At 35.0% G+C, this 17,082-nt stretch overlaps 1 protein-coding gene across 1 annotated transcript in view; it reads right to left on the bottom strand.

Annotated features, from left to right (window-relative positions):
- HPSE2 (heparanase 2 (inactive)) overlaps nt 1–17,082 on the bottom strand; it is a 693,243-nt gene that overhangs the window by 244,375 nt on the left and 431,786 nt on the right. The window contains exons 4-5 of the mRNA XM_059169238.1: nt 14,525–14,698; nt 3,086–3,257 (exon numbers count right to left, since the gene is read on the bottom strand). Coding sequence (XP_059025221.1) covers nt 3,086–3,257; nt 14,525–14,698 — 346 coding nt within the window. The remainder of the gene's footprint in view (nt 1–3,085; nt 3,258–14,524; nt 14,699–17,082) is intronic.

Raw genomic sequence — 17,082 nt, 5'->3', positions numbered from 1 at the left:
TATAACCTCTCCCAAAATTTACATGTACTTTGATGTAGCTAAGGGCAGGCTGTGCAGAGAGGTATAGCTGATTACTAGCTGCAAAGTGAGGCAGTCACTGGACCCTATAGGCCGGGGTGCTTGTGAAAGCATCCAGACTTCAAGCAAGAGAGATCTGACCTCATGTTGTATTTTTTAAAAAAAAACTACTCAGAAAATCTATATGGAGAAATTATTAGAGTCTGACACTAGATATAGAGAAACCATTCAGGAAGAAGAAGGATAAGGTTTAAAATAAAGTTGAAAAGAAGATGGGATGTGAGTGATACTAAGAAGTTAGAAATAACAGAAGTTAATAATTAACTAATGGACTATGTGAAAAAGGAGAGGAATGAATGTAAAATGGCCTCCTGGTCTGCACCTCAGGCAAAATGGTTATAGTGTTATTAACCAAACCTGGGATGGGGGAAAGGAGACAACATAAGGTTTTGGAAGATGTTCAATTCCTCCCATAGTTAACAGAATTCAAATTTAAATAGTCATGAGACACAGTCTTGCATTAATTAAAATAGAGTAAATTTTTAAAAATGACTATAATCACTGCTGTGGGGTATTGGGGGATAAGATGTACTAATACATTGCTGCCCTACAACCTGGTGAAGTTGTTCTGAAAAGAAATTTGGCAACAAATAAAAAAGCCATAAAAATTACCATGTTCTTTGACCCAGAAACTTTTTGGAACATAGCCCAAGGATATAATTCAAAAGAAATAAAAAACCTATTTGTATAAAGATGTTTATAGCTGTACTATATATTACAGACAAAAACTGGAAACAGCCCAAATGCCCAACAGTGAGGGAACGTTTAAGCAGACTTCGGTACATTAATGCAATGGGATATCTTATTGCTATTAAGAATGACAAATATGAGAACTATGTAGAAATAAAAAAGGGCAATATAAAGCAATGAGTTAAAAATGCAGAACTCAAAATGATGCATATAGAATGATCATAACTATGTAAAATTATGTCTATATAACCAGGAGTACTGGAAAATACTACAGAGGTGGTAATTTAGAGTGCTGACATTTTTGTTATTGTTGGTTGAGTTGCTGGGAATATTTATGTGTTTCAAGTTAGAATTCACTATAAATTTAGTAAAATCACATTAAGAAAGTTAAATCTCCATGTTTTTCTAACACATAAAATTTTAAAAAGTGCTCATCAGTACCATCCCTTTTCCTAAGTGATTTTCTCTAATCTCTTGAGTCCTATTGGTTTTTGGATGTATGAGGAAGTGGAACCCACACATACTCCATGACCTCCTAACTCAATCAAATGCCACCCCTTATAGTCATTCATAGAACCATGTAACTTTCCTTGGTATTGTTCTAGTTTTAAGATCAGTTAATTAATGTCTATGTCACATCATTTTGCATGCTCCATGAGGGCAGAGAAAGTATCTGTTTTTGTTTATTATTACAATCCTAGTTCCTAATGTAATACCAGAACATTGCAGTTAACTCAAGAAACATTTGTAGGATGAATAAATGATTAACCCTGTAGGTCATGTTACTGAGAGGGCATTGTCACTTCCATGACAATAGACTGATCAAATCATTAAAGAAAAAGGACAATCCAAAAGAATAACTACATGGGTTAAAAAGATAGTTACTGGCCTTGCTTTATTACGTATTATGAACTATGTATTAATAAAGTTCTATGCATGTGGTTCTTATCCCTTAATTGTAACACATAAAATGAAATCAGTCTCTCCTTCTCCATCACACACACACACACACACACAGTAATTTCAAAGTTCAGTGAAAGTATGCAAAAGGAAACTAAGAGCTGCATTTGTGGATAAGACCAAGGTCATGAAATTGCTGTGTAAAAAAAGGGGAAGTTGCTCCTGAGAGAGAAGGGAAGAAATGAAAAAGGAGGGGGGGAAGGACAGGAGCTGAACTAAGGGCTTAGGGATACTTTGTAAAAAGGAAAATGCCTAAAATTAAATTTTAGATTTTAATGTTGTTACAGTGTTAATCCATGTGCCTTCCCAAACCTTCAGTGAAGTCTGCTATGTTCATTGCCTTAGATTAAGACTAAGCCACCACAAAAGGGAGGGTAGAGTTAAAGAGACATCAAGTCACAAGGGCCATCTTAGAGGTTGGCCAAGGTTTCTCTCCCCTGATAATTTGTTTGTACTTGTATAACATTTATCTAATCTCATTTGGAATGTGCACTTCAGTGGTACTCATCTTTCAATTTTTCAGGAATAACTATAGCTATCTAAGAGTATGATAGGATTGCACATAACAGGTGCACCTTGGTGCATACTCTATACTCCAGGGGAACTTCTGACTCTCCCAACATCATAGTTCTGACCCTTTCTGCTCCAGTCACATCTCCACTTTAGGTCCTGGATTCAACATTCAATTTCAGCCTACCTCCCACCATTCCCTCAGATGTTCCCTCCTACCCTGTATAACTGAATCTAACTTGCTTGGATTCGATCTGGGTTGGCCCAGCAATAGGACTGGGCATAGAACATTTAACATAGTGACTCATCCATAACCAGTGCTTAAAGATGATTATTAGATTCAGTCAAAATCAATTAAACATGGTAACAATTCCCTAGGATATCTTCTAATGAATCTATCAGTTAAGTAATGCTTTCATCTACAAGTAGCATTAGTTTTTCCAAACTTTTTAATCCAGCTATATTGGCCAGGGTTTTGTCAAGCTTTATTTTCTATAAGTGGTCATAAGAAAAAAGTAATAATATTTTGACTTTTTAAAAATAAAAATGTGATGAAATGCTATAATTACATGCGCTTTTTAAGACAATGTAATCCCCTCCTGCCTGCCCAGGAGATTGTGACATCCTTCCCCAGTCCCATTACCTTCTGCTGACTATGGAAAGCCTGGAGAGATGCAAAATTCTTCTGCTGTTTGATGGAGAATCACTGATTTAGAGCTGGGGAAGTTACTATGAAAAAAGTCTCTCCATCCTTCTTAAGACCACAAATAACTCGGAAAAGTACAATTACATTAATTCATTATATTTATGAACAGTCTTACAAGAACTGCTAAAAAATATGACCTACCCATCTAGGAGGGCAATGACGTTCTTCCTGGGCCGCCCAATATTAGGGCCATACAAACTGGCTCTGGAGTAAATCCGGATGGGTTGCAACAGGCTCTTCAGCTGGATGTAATCCTTTCCCAACTGGCTGCCATTTACCGCCCGGCCATGCATGGTTCGATAGTTATTTGGCTCTAGATTAAAAGCAGACATGCAAGTCAGAGTTGAGAAGGGTAAGACTCTGCCAACCCTTTCCTGTCCACAGACTTTCTTCTTTTCTCTTAACAATGTGAATAAAATAACCAAAAAGAGAGTGTAAGCTAGTTTAACTTGAAGAACTATCATAACAAAAAGTTAAATGCCACTTTAGCTTTCTAATCATTTTCAAACAATCTTCATATAAGATCACCTAATCCACAACACAGGGATCATGCTGATTTTTCGGTGATACTTTATAAGAATGGTCTACTGGACTGAATAGTGTCCCCCAAAGTTCACATCTACCTGTAACTTCAGAATGTGACCTTATTTGGAAATAGAGTCTTTGAAGATGTAGTTAAAATGAGGTCATATGGGATTAGGGCATGCCCTAAATCCAGTGACTGGTGTCTTTATAAAAGAATGAATGGCGGGGGGCGCTTGGGTGGCTCAGTGGGTTAAGCCTCTGCCTTTGGCTCAGGTCATGATTTCAGGGTCCTGGGATGGAGCCCCATGTCAGGCTCTCTGCTCAGCAGGGAGCCTGCTTCTCGCTCTCCCTCTGCCTGCTTCTCTGCCTACCTGTCTCTCTGTCTCTGTCTCTGTCTCTCTCTCTCTCTGTGTCAAATAAATAAATAAATAAAATCTAAAAAAAAAAAAAAAGAAAAAGAATGAATGGAGAGGGAAATTCAGGTACACAGACACACTGGGAAGAGGGCCATGTGTTGAAAGAGGCAAAGATTGGAGGGTTGCTGCTATGCCAAGGATTGCTGGCAGCAGCTACTAAAAGCTAAGAAAGAGACAGAATAGATTCTCCCTTAGAGTCTCCAGAAGGAATCAATACTGGCAATGCTCTGATTTCTGGCTTCTGGTTCCCTGAACTGTGAGAGAATACATTTCTTTTGTTTTATACCACTGAGCTTACAGTAATTTTTTATGAACAGGCTTAGGAAACTGATACAAATGGTAACAAAGGACAGCTTTATAAAGATGGCCATTGTATCAAAAAGAAAAAAGTCTTCATGTTCAATAACAAAGTGGCTGGGTGAAATAATTTAGAGCACAACACACTCTCTCAGTTTCTATTAACTTGGTAGTTCTAAAAGAACAAAGAAAGTCCTAAAAACCAGCAACTCCACTGCTGGAGGGAGCTAACTTGATTTGGAATTAAGCATGTGCTCTAGGTAAGGCCAATACCTCGATACCTTAAGATTTTGATACTGGTAGTGCAGCAGACTTTCAAGAAATTTAACAGGGAGATTTAGGGAATAAGTCAGTCTCAGTGGGCCTTGATATCGCTTTTACCACAGTGTCTCCTGACTTAAAAATAGTTTATCTGGAGTTAATGTTACTCCCTTCACCATATTCTACATGGTTTCCTCAATGTAAAATGTCCAACACCTGCAGGAACACATCTCTGCATGTGACCAGACCCACTAATTAAATATAAGTAACTCAGTTACTGCAGTCTCAGATGGACAGCCTCACTATTGCAGATCTGTAATTTAAATGCATACCCCTTGTAGTCTGGAAGACTGTGTATGCTCTGGAGAGACTGGAGAGGGCACTAACTATCCATGTACTTGCAGATGATTGTGAAACAGCACATTTATAAAGGAGACATGAGAAGGCATGCCGGAAAGGAGAAGCCTGTGAGAATTAGAAACTGTTTGAATTTGGAATATGTTCTCCAAATCACACACAGATCCATTTGCAAAAGATGGAAGCCTTACTGGTGCAAGGTAAGCACAACCTCTAATCAAACATTGTCTCACCATTAAGCTATGCTGACTCAGGGACAACGTTTAGGAAGCTGGTCTTAAGAAATGATTTTAAAAAATAGAAAAACTTAAGATACATCAGCAGCTACACAATGCAAGAGAGACAGACATTACAGAGTTATTCCATGTAAATTGCTAAACAAACAAAAAAGAAACAACAAAACAACTTCTGGGATGGAGGATTCAGAATCCAGAGTTGTTCCAACATATTAGTTAGAATGTATAGTTTTCAACAAGAACAAAAATCATAGCATGAAAAGAAATAAGATAGTGTGATCCATAAACAAGTAAAAAAGCAGTCAATAGAAACTATCTCCTAAGGGACCCAAATGTTAGACTTCAGGGCAAGGAATTAAAAACTACTATTATAAAGATGTTCAAAGAACTAACAAGAATAATATAAAATTAAAGGAAAGTATGATTGAAGAGACAGAGTTTATAAAAAAAGTTTTCAAATGGAAATCTTGGAACTAAAATGACTTTTCACATATAGAAGAACACAAGGAAATTATCAGCTGAATTTCTACCAGAAATAATGGAGGCCAGAAGACTGTAGGATGACATACTCAAAATGCTAAATAAAAAAAAAAAAAGTCAGCCAAGAATTCTATATGTAGCAATCTATCCTTCAAAACTGAAAGCGCAATTTAAACCTTAACCAGAAAAACAAAGGACAGAATTTGATGTGAGAAAATCTGCCTTACAAGAAATGAAAAATGGACACTTTCAGGTTGAAAGGAAATGATACCAGATGGTGACTCAAAATGACACAAAGGAATAGAGAACACCAGTAATGGCAACTACATAAGTAAATATAAAAGACAGTTGAAAATATCCATTACTCTTTTCTTAACTAATTTAAATAACAGTTACATTGAACAGAAATTATAAAACTGTGTTATTGGGCTTATGATACATGAAGATGTAATATTTAGAATAATAAAGATGCAAAGGAGGGGGAAATTGAATTCTATCAGAGCAAAGTTTCTGTAGTTACCTGGAATTAAGTTAGTATTATTCTAAAGTAGATTGTAATGAGTTCTGATGTATTACAATAAGAAACTACTATGAAAATAAAAAAAAAATAAAAACAAAGAAATTAAAGTAATATTTTAGACAATATCTTCTCTGAATAAAAAGGTAGTACAGGAGAAACAGGAATAAAAAATGAAACAAATAGAAAACACCAAGATGGTAAATATAAATTCAACCATATCAACAATTACATTAAATGTAAATGGATTGAACACTCCAATTAAAAGCAGAAGTTTTCAGGTTGAATAAAAATCTAAGATCCAACTAAACAGACAGGCTTTAAAATAAAAGACACAAATTAAAAAATTTCATTCTTTGTGAAAACACAAATAGGTTGAAAGTAAAGGATGAAGAAGATATGCTATTGAAACATGTAACCGTAAGAGAGTTGGAATGACTAATACCAGATAAAATAGACTTTTTAAGGCAACAATGTTTAAGACAACAATGTTACTAGGATAATGCAGGGCATTTTTAAATGATAAAGGGACAATTTTTAGGAAGATATAACAACTATAAACATAGACATACCAACAACAGAATACCTAAAGCATAATTGAAGAGAAAAACAGAAAATCCAGCAATAATTTGAGACATTCTCAGTAACTAATAGAGCAACTAGACATTCTCAGTAACTAATAGAGCAACTAGCCAGAAAATTAGCATTGATATAGAAAACATGAAAAACACTATCAGCCAACTTGACCTGATTGATATCTATACAACACTCCACCCAACAACAGTAGAATATTCATTACTTTTTTTTAGTGCATATAAAATGTCCTTCAGGACACACCATATGGTAAGACATAAAACAAGTCTCATCTATTTAAAAGGATTAAATTATATAATGTATGTGCCCTGACTACAACAGAATTAAAAGAGAATTCAACAGAAAGAAATTTGAGAATCTATAAATATTTGGAAGTTAAATAATCCATGAGTCAAAAAAGAATCACAAGGGGAATTAGAAAATATTTTTAATAAAATTAAAATGAAAGTATAATGTGTAAAAACATATGGGATGACACCAAAGGCACAATCCATGAAAGAAATAATTGATGAACTGGACTTCATTAAAATTAAAAATACTTGCTCTGCAAAAGACAATGTTATGAGAATGAGAAGACAAGTCACAAACTGGGAGAAAATACTTGCAAAAGATATATCTGATAAACAACTGTTACCCAAAATACACAGAGAACTCTTAAAATTTAGAAACAAGCAACCTGATTTAAAAATGGGACAAAGATTTCAGTAGATACCTCACTAAATGAGATACACAGATGGCAAATAAAAATATGAAAAGATTAAAAAAATGAGAAGATGTTCCACATATGTTATCAGGGAAATGCAAATTAAAACAACAATTAAGGATGCCTGGGTGGCTGTTTGGGCATCTGCCTTCAGCTCAGATCATGATCCCTGGGTCTTGGGATCAAGTACCACATCGGGCTCTCAGCTCAGTAGAGTCTGTTTCTCCCTCTATGCATCCCCCTCTGCTCATGCTCTTTCTCACTTTCTCTCTCTCTCTCCAAGTAAATAAATTTTTAAAAAATCTTTAAAAAATAGCAACAACAACAAAAAACACAACAATTAAGCACCACTACATACCTATTTGAATGGCCAAAATTTGTTAACACTGGTAGCACCAAAAGCTAGGTAGAATGTGGGGCAAGAGGAATGTTCATTCATTGCTGGCAGGAATGAAAAACAATATGGTCACTTTGGAAGAATTTGGTGATTTCTTACAAAACAAAACATATTCTTACTATATGATGCAGCAATTGTACTCCCTGTTATTTATGCAAAGGAGCTGAAATCTTATGTCCTCACTTTTGACTACACATGAATTTACAGGCAGCTGTATTCATAATTGTCACAACTTGGAAGAATGAAGATGTCCTTCAGTAGATGAGTGGATAAATGAACTGTGGTACATCTACACAAAGGATTATTATTCAGCACTAAAAAGAAATGAGGTAACAAGCCATGAAAAGGTATGGAAGAACCTTAAATGTTTACCAGTAAGTGAAAGAAGCTAATCTGTAAAGGCTACATACTGTATAATTCCAACTATTTGACATTCCAGGAAAAACAAAATTAGGAACAGAGTGAAAGAGTAATGGTTGGCAAAGTTTAGGGACAGGAAGGAGGGATAAACAGATGGATCACAGAGAACAATTTCTTGAAAAATTTTCAAGAAAGATACAAATTATTAAAACCAACCCAAAAAGAAACAGAAAATCTGTATAGGCTTATAACAACAGAAGACTTTGAGTTAATCATTAATAATATTTTCATGAAGAAAGCCCAGATCTCGATGGATTAATTGGTGAATTCTATCAAATATTTGAGGAAGAAATAATACCAATCCTTCATAAACTCTTCCAGAAAATGGAGGAAAAGGAAACACTTCTGAATTCATTTTATGAGGCCAATATTCCCCTGATACCAAAGTCAGACAAAGATATTATAAGAAAAGAAAATTAAGGATGAATGTTTCTCATAAATATAAATTCAAAAATTCCCAGCAAAATAGTTACAGATTGAATTCAGCAATATATAAGAAGTATTACAATACAATGGCCAAGGGGAATACACAAGACTGATTTAATATAAAAAACCTAACTAATGTAAAATATCATATTAATGTCTGACCTAAAACACAGTATCACCTCAACAGGTGCAAAAAAAGAGGCATTTGACAAAATCCAACACTCATTCCTGATACATATTCTCAACAATATTTGAAATTTTTCAATCTGATAAATAGTAGCCTAGAAAAACCCACATATTTAATGATGAAATACTGAATGCTTAATGGTAAAACATCATACGTTGTAATGAAATATTTAATGTTTTCTCCCCAAGACTGTGAACAAGCAGGAATGTGTACTCTTGCACTTATCTTCAACATTTATGTTAGAGATTCTAGCCAGTGTAGTCAGACACGAAATAAATAAAAAATATCTAAATTGGATAGAAAGAAGTAAAACAGTCTTTATTCTCAGACAATATATCCTGTATATAGAAAACCTTAAACAACTCACACACATGGGATGAAAAAACACAAGATCTAAAAAACACATTCAGCTAGTCTGAAGGATAAAAGATCAATATATAAAATTAACTGTATTTCTAAATACCAGCAATGCACAATACATAAATGAAATTAATAAAATAATTCCGTTCATAATTGCATGAAAAAGAAAAAATACTTAAGATTAAATTTCATCAAAAAAGTGCAAAACTTATTCACTAAACTAGAAAACATTGTTGAAATTAAAAGTTGAGTAAATGGGGAGATAATCTATGTTCGTAGACAGGAAGACTTAATATTCTTAAGATGGCAATTCTCCCCCAAATGATCTATTGATTCAATGTTATCTCTATTAAAATTCCAGCAGGTTTTGTTGAGGAAATTAAATGCTGTGTGGAAATGCAAACACCTAGGATAGCCAAAACAATTTTAAAAAAGAACAAAGTTGGAGGATTTATATTTCCCAATTTCAAAACTCATTACAAAGCCATTATATGTAAGACAAGGTAGTGCTAGTCTAAGGACAGACGTACTGATCAGTGGCACAGAATTAGGAGTCCAGAGATAAATCCAGTTTTGGTTTACTTTGACAAAAGTGTTAAGAGAATACAATAGGGATATTGTATAGTCTTTTTTTATATTGTATAGTCTTTTAAATAGTGCTGAGACAACCTGATATCCACATGCTAAGAGATGAATTTAGACTCAAACTTCATAACATATTCAAAATTAACTTGTAATGGATCTTATACCCAAATGTGAAAGCAAAAACTATAAAACTTTAACAGGAAAATATAGAAAAAATATTTTTGTGGTTTAGAGTTAAGCAAGGAAATGATAATCCATAAAATGAAAAACTGATAAATTGAACTTTATCAAAATTTAAAACTTCTGTACTTCAAAAGATGCCATAAAGAAAGTGCAAAGAGAAGTTATAGACTGGAGAAAATCTTTGCAAATCATATATTTGACAAAGGACTTGTATCCAGAATATATTTAAAACTTTTATAACTCAATAAGGTAACTCACTTAAAAGGGCAGAAGATTTGAGTGGACATTTCACCAAAGAAGATATAAGAATGGCTGATAAGCACATGAAAAGACACACAACATCATTTGTCATTAAGGAAGTGCTAATTAAAGCCATATTAAGATGCTACTTCAAACTCACTATAATGGTTATAATCAGCAGACATTAAAGTGTTTCCAGAGATGTAGAAAAACTAGAATCCTTACACATTTCTAGTGAAAATGTAAAATGGTAGAGCTACCTAGGAAAATAGTTGGCAGTTGTTAAAAAATAAACAAAATTACCATATGAATTAGCAACTCTACTCCCCTCCTAGGTATCTTCCTAGGAGGAAAAAAAAAAAGCAAATATCCACACAAAGACTTATAAGTGAATGTTTACAGCAGTATTATTTATCAAAGCCCAAAAGTAGAAACAATCCAGATGTCCATCATCTGGTAAATGGAAAAGCAAAATGGGATATATAGCCATACGCTGGAATACTATTCAGCAATAAAAAGGAATGAGCTACTTTTATATGCTACAACATGGATAAACTTCAAAAACATGCTAGGTGAAAGAAGTCAGATGCAAGAGACTATTATATAATCCAATTAAAGAAAGTGTCCATAAAAGACAAACCTATAGATGGGAAACAGATTAAGATTTCCTGAGACTGGGCATGGTTACAGGGATTGACGGCAAATGCGTATGAGGGAACTTTTCGGAGTGATGGAAATGTTCTAAAATTGGACTTCCAAGATGTTTGTTTAAATATTTAAATTTGACAACTGAATTGTGAAATGAAGAGGAAGAAAGGGAGAGATCTGAAGATGAGAGAGGGGAAAAGGAGAAAGTGAGAGAGCAGGATAGGAGGGACTGAAGGCAGGGGTACATTAATTCATTGTCACAATAAGAATGGGGTCAAGTTGAATACTTCAATTTGAATTACTAAAGGGCAAAAATGTATGAGAGAACATAATGATGAACCGTTTTCAAATCTTATTTATTACCTATCTTCTCTACTAGAATGTAGGCAGGGTTATTTATCTGTTATTTACTCAGATATCTCTCAAAATATAAAAATATTTTATATCTCTACAAAATATTGTACCTTTGGTACAATACTAGGAAGCCAATAAGTATTTGTTGAATGAAAGTTGAAGGAAGTGAAGAAAACTAAGAAGTTTTAGTACCATTAAAAAACCTTCATAGGGTAATAAAATAGATTAGCTCCTTTTCTGTTAGAAGTCCCAAATGCATCACATTGCCTGATTTCAAGCTATATTACAAAGCTGTTATCACCAAGACAGCATGGTATTGACACAAAAACAGACACATAGAACAATGGAACAAAATAGAGACTACAGAAATGGACCCTCAACTCTATAGTCAATTAATCTTTGACAAATCAGGAAAAAATATCCAATGGATAAAAAACAGTCTCTTCAATAAGTGGTGCTGGGAAAATTGGACCGCTACATATAGAAGGATGAAACTGGACCACTCCCTTATACCATACACAAAGATAAACTCAAAATAGTTGAAAGACCTCAATGTGAGATGGGAATCCATCAAAATCCTAGAGGAGAAGATAGGGAGTTACCTCTTCAACATTGGCCACAGTAACTTCTTTCAAGACATGTCTCCAAAGGCAAGTGGGAAAAAAAATTAACTTTTGGAACTTCATCAAGATAAAAAGTTTCTGCACAGCAAAGGAAACAGTCAACAAATCTAAGAGGCAGCTCACAGAATGGGAGAAAATATTTGCAAATCCCGTTACAGATGAAGGGCTTGGATACAGATATCCAAGATCTATAAAGAACTTCTCAAACTCAACACTCAAAAAACTAATAACCCAGTCCCAAAATGGGCAGAAGACATGTACACTTCTTCATAAAAGACATGCAAATGGTTAACAGACACATGAGAAAATGCTCAACATCACCAGCAATCAGGGAAATACAAATCAAAATCGCAATGCGATACCACCTTACACCAGTTAGAATGGCAAAAATTAACAAAACTGGAAAAAACAAATGTTGGCGAGGATGTGGAGGAAAGGGAACCCTCTTAAAACTGTCGGTGGGAATGCAAGTTGGTACAGCCACTCTGGAAAACAGTATAGAGGTTCCTCAAGATGTTAAAAATAAACCTATTCTACGACCCAACAATTGCACTACTGGATATATACCCCAGAGATACAGATATAGTGGAAAGAAGGGGCATGTGCACCCCAATGTTCATAGCAGCAATGTCCACAATAGCCAAAATGTGGAAGGAGCTGAGATGCCCTTCAGCAGATGGACGGGTAAAGAAGATGTGATACATATACATAATGGAATATTATTTAGCCATCAGAAACAATGAATAGCCACCATTTGCATCGACATGGATGGAACTGGAGGTGATTATGTTAAGTGAAGTAAGTCAAGCAGAGAAAGACAATTATCATATGGTTTCACTCATGTGGAACATAAGCAATAGCATGAAGGACCACAGGGGAAGGGAGAGAAATCCAAAGGGGTAGAAATTAGAGATTGAACCTTGAGAGACTATGGATCCTGAGAAACAATCTGGGGGTTTCAGAAGGAAGGAGGGTTGGGGGAGAGGGTAACAGGGTGATGGGTATTGAGGAGGGCATATGCTATGATGAGCACTGGATGTTATACTTAACTAATGAATCATTGTACACTGTATCAAAAACTAATGATGGGGGCACCTGGGTGGCTCAGTGGGTTAAAGCCTCTGCCTTTGGCTTGGGTCATGATCCCAGGGACCTGGGATCAAGCCCCACATTGGGCTCTCTGCTCTGTGGGGAGCCTGCTTCCTCCTCCTTCTCTCTGCCTGTCTCTCTGCCTACTTGTGATCTCTGTCTGTCAAATAAATAAATAAAATCTTAAAAAAAAAACTAATGATGTACTATACAGTGGTTAACTGAACATAATAAAAAAATTTTTTTAGTTTTTTATTATAAAAAAATTTTCTTAAATGCTCCAAGTTCCTGACATAGATCTAGCATTTACTGCTGTCTTTACCAATTCTCTTTACCTTTTTCAATGTATTTCCTCACCTAGGAAGTGAGGAAATACTTAAAGGGCTCTTCATTTAGCACTTTAAGATCCAAATAGAAGAGTATTTGGACTTGCTATGTAAACTAAATACTATGTAAAAATAGGATGAAAAAATTTTTAACAATTACAAATAAACTCTTAAGGAGGCAACTCAAAAGTTTTTGTCACCAACTGGTACTGGTGGCAGAAAATATGCATGGTATGCCCTTTAAAATAGAAAAGACAAACACAGTATTTTTCTCTTTTTTTGGTAACAGCAGTACTGAGATAAAATTTATATCCATATAATTCACCAAATTAATGTATTTAATTCAATGGTTTTAAGTATATTTACACAGTTGTGCAATCATCACCACAACAAATTTTAGAACATTTTTTTTCACCCCCCAAAGAAACCTCAGACCCTTTAGCAGTTACCTCTCATCTCGGCCACACCTAGCTATAGGCAACCACTAGTCTATGGTCTCTTTAGATTAACCTATTTTGGACCTTTTATATAAATACATGACTGGGTTTTTTCATTTAGCATAATCTTTTCAAGGTTCATCCATGTTGTAGTGTGTATCAGTGCTTCATTCCTTTTTTGTGGTCAAATAATATTCCATCATATGGCTATACCACATTTTATTTATCCATTTATCAGTTGATGGACATTTGGGCTGTTTCCACTTTCTGGATCATATGAATAATGCTACCACATATAAGTTTTTCCCTGAACATGTTTTCATTTCTCTTAAATATACACCTAGGAGTAGAATTACGAGGTCATTTGGAACTCTATATTTAACTTTTGAGGAACTGCCTGACTGTATTCCAAAGTGGCTACACTGTTTTACATTCCCACTGGCAGTGTATGGGGGTTCTGATTTCACCACATCCCTGCCAACAGTTGTTATCCCTTTTTATCATGGGCATCCTAGTGGATGTGAAATACTATCTTATTGTGGTTTTAATTTGCTTTTCCCTGATGGCTAAAGATGTTGAACATCTTTTCATGTGTTTTTTTGGCCTTTTATATTTTTCTTTGGAGAAATGTCTATTCAGATCTTTTGGCCAATAATATTCTTTCAACTGTTTCTTGCATTGTCCTTAATATCAAGTGAAACGACACAGCAAATGATACCACAGCTCCAAGTAGGTGTAGATTCACTAAATCTACTGTACTTCACTATTTAGTCTTTTTCTATTTAGAAGGTCAATTCAGTGGCCAAATATTTGGAGTGTTTTCTGGACTAGTACTCTGTAGATAGTCTAACTAAAGCTATACACCAGAACAACTTATTTTTTATCTTGTCAATTCAGAGGAAATAACATCCTTACTCACCATTTCCCAGTTCCCAAGAAATGTTGTACTTTTTGCTGGCGCTGTACTTCAACAGACTCAGGGCACTAGAACTGTTCCAGGAGTTATTAGGATTACGACGCAGTGCATTTAGAGCGAATATCAGGTGGAGTCCAGAGCAATCAGCAAAGTTGTAAAGTTTGTCTAGAGACCTGGCTGGGAAGAAGCAAGAAAAGAGTTGTAACTTTAAAAAAAAAAAAAAAGAAATAAAAAATAATAAAATAAAAAAAAATCAACATTCCAACAAAAGGAAAAATATTAGCTACTATAAAAACCCTTTCTATGAACTTCTTGCTAATTAATTCCTGATAAAAATTATGCAGAGAGGCTTCAAAAGGATTATGTTACCTCTTGGTTCAAGGTATATTTTGAAGTGATTTTAGAAAGCAGCACACAGAATTCTAGAAACAGGTTGCAAATTAGCAACCAAGTCTAGTCCATAGTATGTTTAATTTGTTAACAACAACAATAACAAAATGGAATTGTTAACATTTAAAAATGGAAGGTATCACAAAGTAGCTCGATTTCTAGCTTCTCTTGAAAAATAAGACAATCTGAAACTGCTGGGTCTGTATTCCTTTGTGAAATGATAGGAATAGTGTTGGGAGGCAAGGCCAAGGGAAATGACTCACAGGTAAGTCTTGAATATAGCTCAGCCTAGCTGCACTTCAAAAAAAGTTTACTCAATTCCACATTTCTAATATTTTTGAGAATGGAAACACCGTTAGTGTAAATATATTCATTGTCTTTTTGATCCCTGATACCATCAACTCTACTCACCATGTGTCCCATACCCTTCCCATTCCTTCATATCTATTGTCGCCATTCTGGTTCTGGCTCTCATTTCCACTTGCATGAATTATCGCAACAGTATCTGTGCTTGACTGTCTAGATTCATCTTCCTTCCAATCTCTTTCATCAGTTTCACTCACCTGTGAAAACCTTAGTGGATTTTTAAGACTTTCCTTCCATAGTTCAAGGACTCTACAACTCAATCATAATTTTCCCCCAACTTCAAGCCTCTCTATTGTTGTCTATGAGTTCTCTGTCGGTATCACCCAGTTCTATTACAGAATCCCTTGCTCCACTAGCGTTTGCTCTAATTATTCTCCTCATTTGGCATGCCCTTTCCCTCTTTTAAACATATCCAGATCTTACTTGTCCTTTTAGACAGTGTTTTACAAGGTATGAATGATACAATTTTAAGTGCTATGTAGACTGAAAAAACAGTTTAGGTTAATAATTATGTATAGGGGTTCGCATTACCCTAGTATTCATTATCCAAGTCCTTAGAGCAGGGTTCCTCAAATGGGGTTCTGTGGAACACTAGGGGGTTCTACAAAAAATGATAGAGTGATCAAGATGCCTTATTAACAATTGTTGTAAGTGTTTCAGTCTTGGAAAGCAGAAGCACGATCACTTGGTTGAGTCCATTATCAGTTTTTGATGTGGGGTATGGGGAGGCTGCCATTTTTTTCTTCTTACATATATGAGAAAATATTTTTTAAGAAGCACCAAAGGGGCACCTGGGTGGCTCAGTGAGTTAAAGCCTCTACCTTCGGCTCAGGTCATGATCCCAGGGTCCTGGGATCGAGCCCCGCATCGGGCTCTCTGCTCTGCAGGGAGCCTGCTTCCTCCCCTCTCTCTCTCTGCTTGCTTCTCTTCCTACTTGTGATTTCTCTCTCTCTGTCAAATAAATAAAATCTTAAAAAAAAAAAAAAAAAGAAGCACCAAGAACAAGGACAGAAGTTCTCTCATTTCAGCTGAAAATAAAAATCCATGGGAACTTATCTCACATTCAACCCAGAGTCTAGTAACTGTGCAATAGCAAAAGGCATAGGTTTCACATTAAAGAAATAAACTTATTTTTAGCTCCAAAGTAGAAATTAAAATTAAAATGTGTTTATAAGCCTATTAAAGTGGGAAATTGGAGGGGGAGAAGAACCATGAGAGACTGTGGATTCTGAGGAACTAACTGAGGGTTTTGGAGGTCAGGGTGGTGGGAGGTTGGGTGAGCCTGGTGGTGGGTATTGTGGAGGGCACGTATTGCATGGAGCACTGGGTGTGGTGCATAAACAATGAATTCTGGAACACTGAAAAGAAATTTAAAAAATAAATAAAAATGTTTTTAAAAAGCCTATTAAAGTGATCATGAAACCAATACATGTGTATATTAATTTTACAATTATCTTGCATGAGCTTGACCAAGACACTCATTAAGAAAATAGCTTCTTTCAAAATCTTATATAAAATTGTGTCTCAGGCTATAAATTTATTCATATTGCTTTGACATAAAGTTTTATTAACTCTACTACTCAACATTGCTAATTTATTTTCACATTGAGAACAACATTAATTATATTCATAAACTTTATTTAAGCAAGTCTAACAAGTCTGCCTTTAGAAAAATTATATCCCATTTTGGCTTAAACCAGTTATTTAATAAAAACGTATTATGTTTGCCTGTAAGTTTTCAAATTCATGAAAAGGAAAGAAAGGGACTAATTTCAATAAAGAAAGTTAATGACTTGTTTTTTTCT

The sequence above is a fragment of the Mustela lutreola genome, chromosome 4 (assembly GCF_030435805.1).
Source record: "Mustela lutreola isolate mMusLut2 chromosome 4, mMusLut2.pri, whole genome shotgun sequence".
NCBI lineage: Eukaryota > Metazoa > Chordata > Mammalia > Carnivora > Mustelidae > Mustela > Mustela lutreola.
Note: the sequence above shows the minus strand (reverse complement) of the source record. Positions and strands in the feature narration are given on the sequence as shown.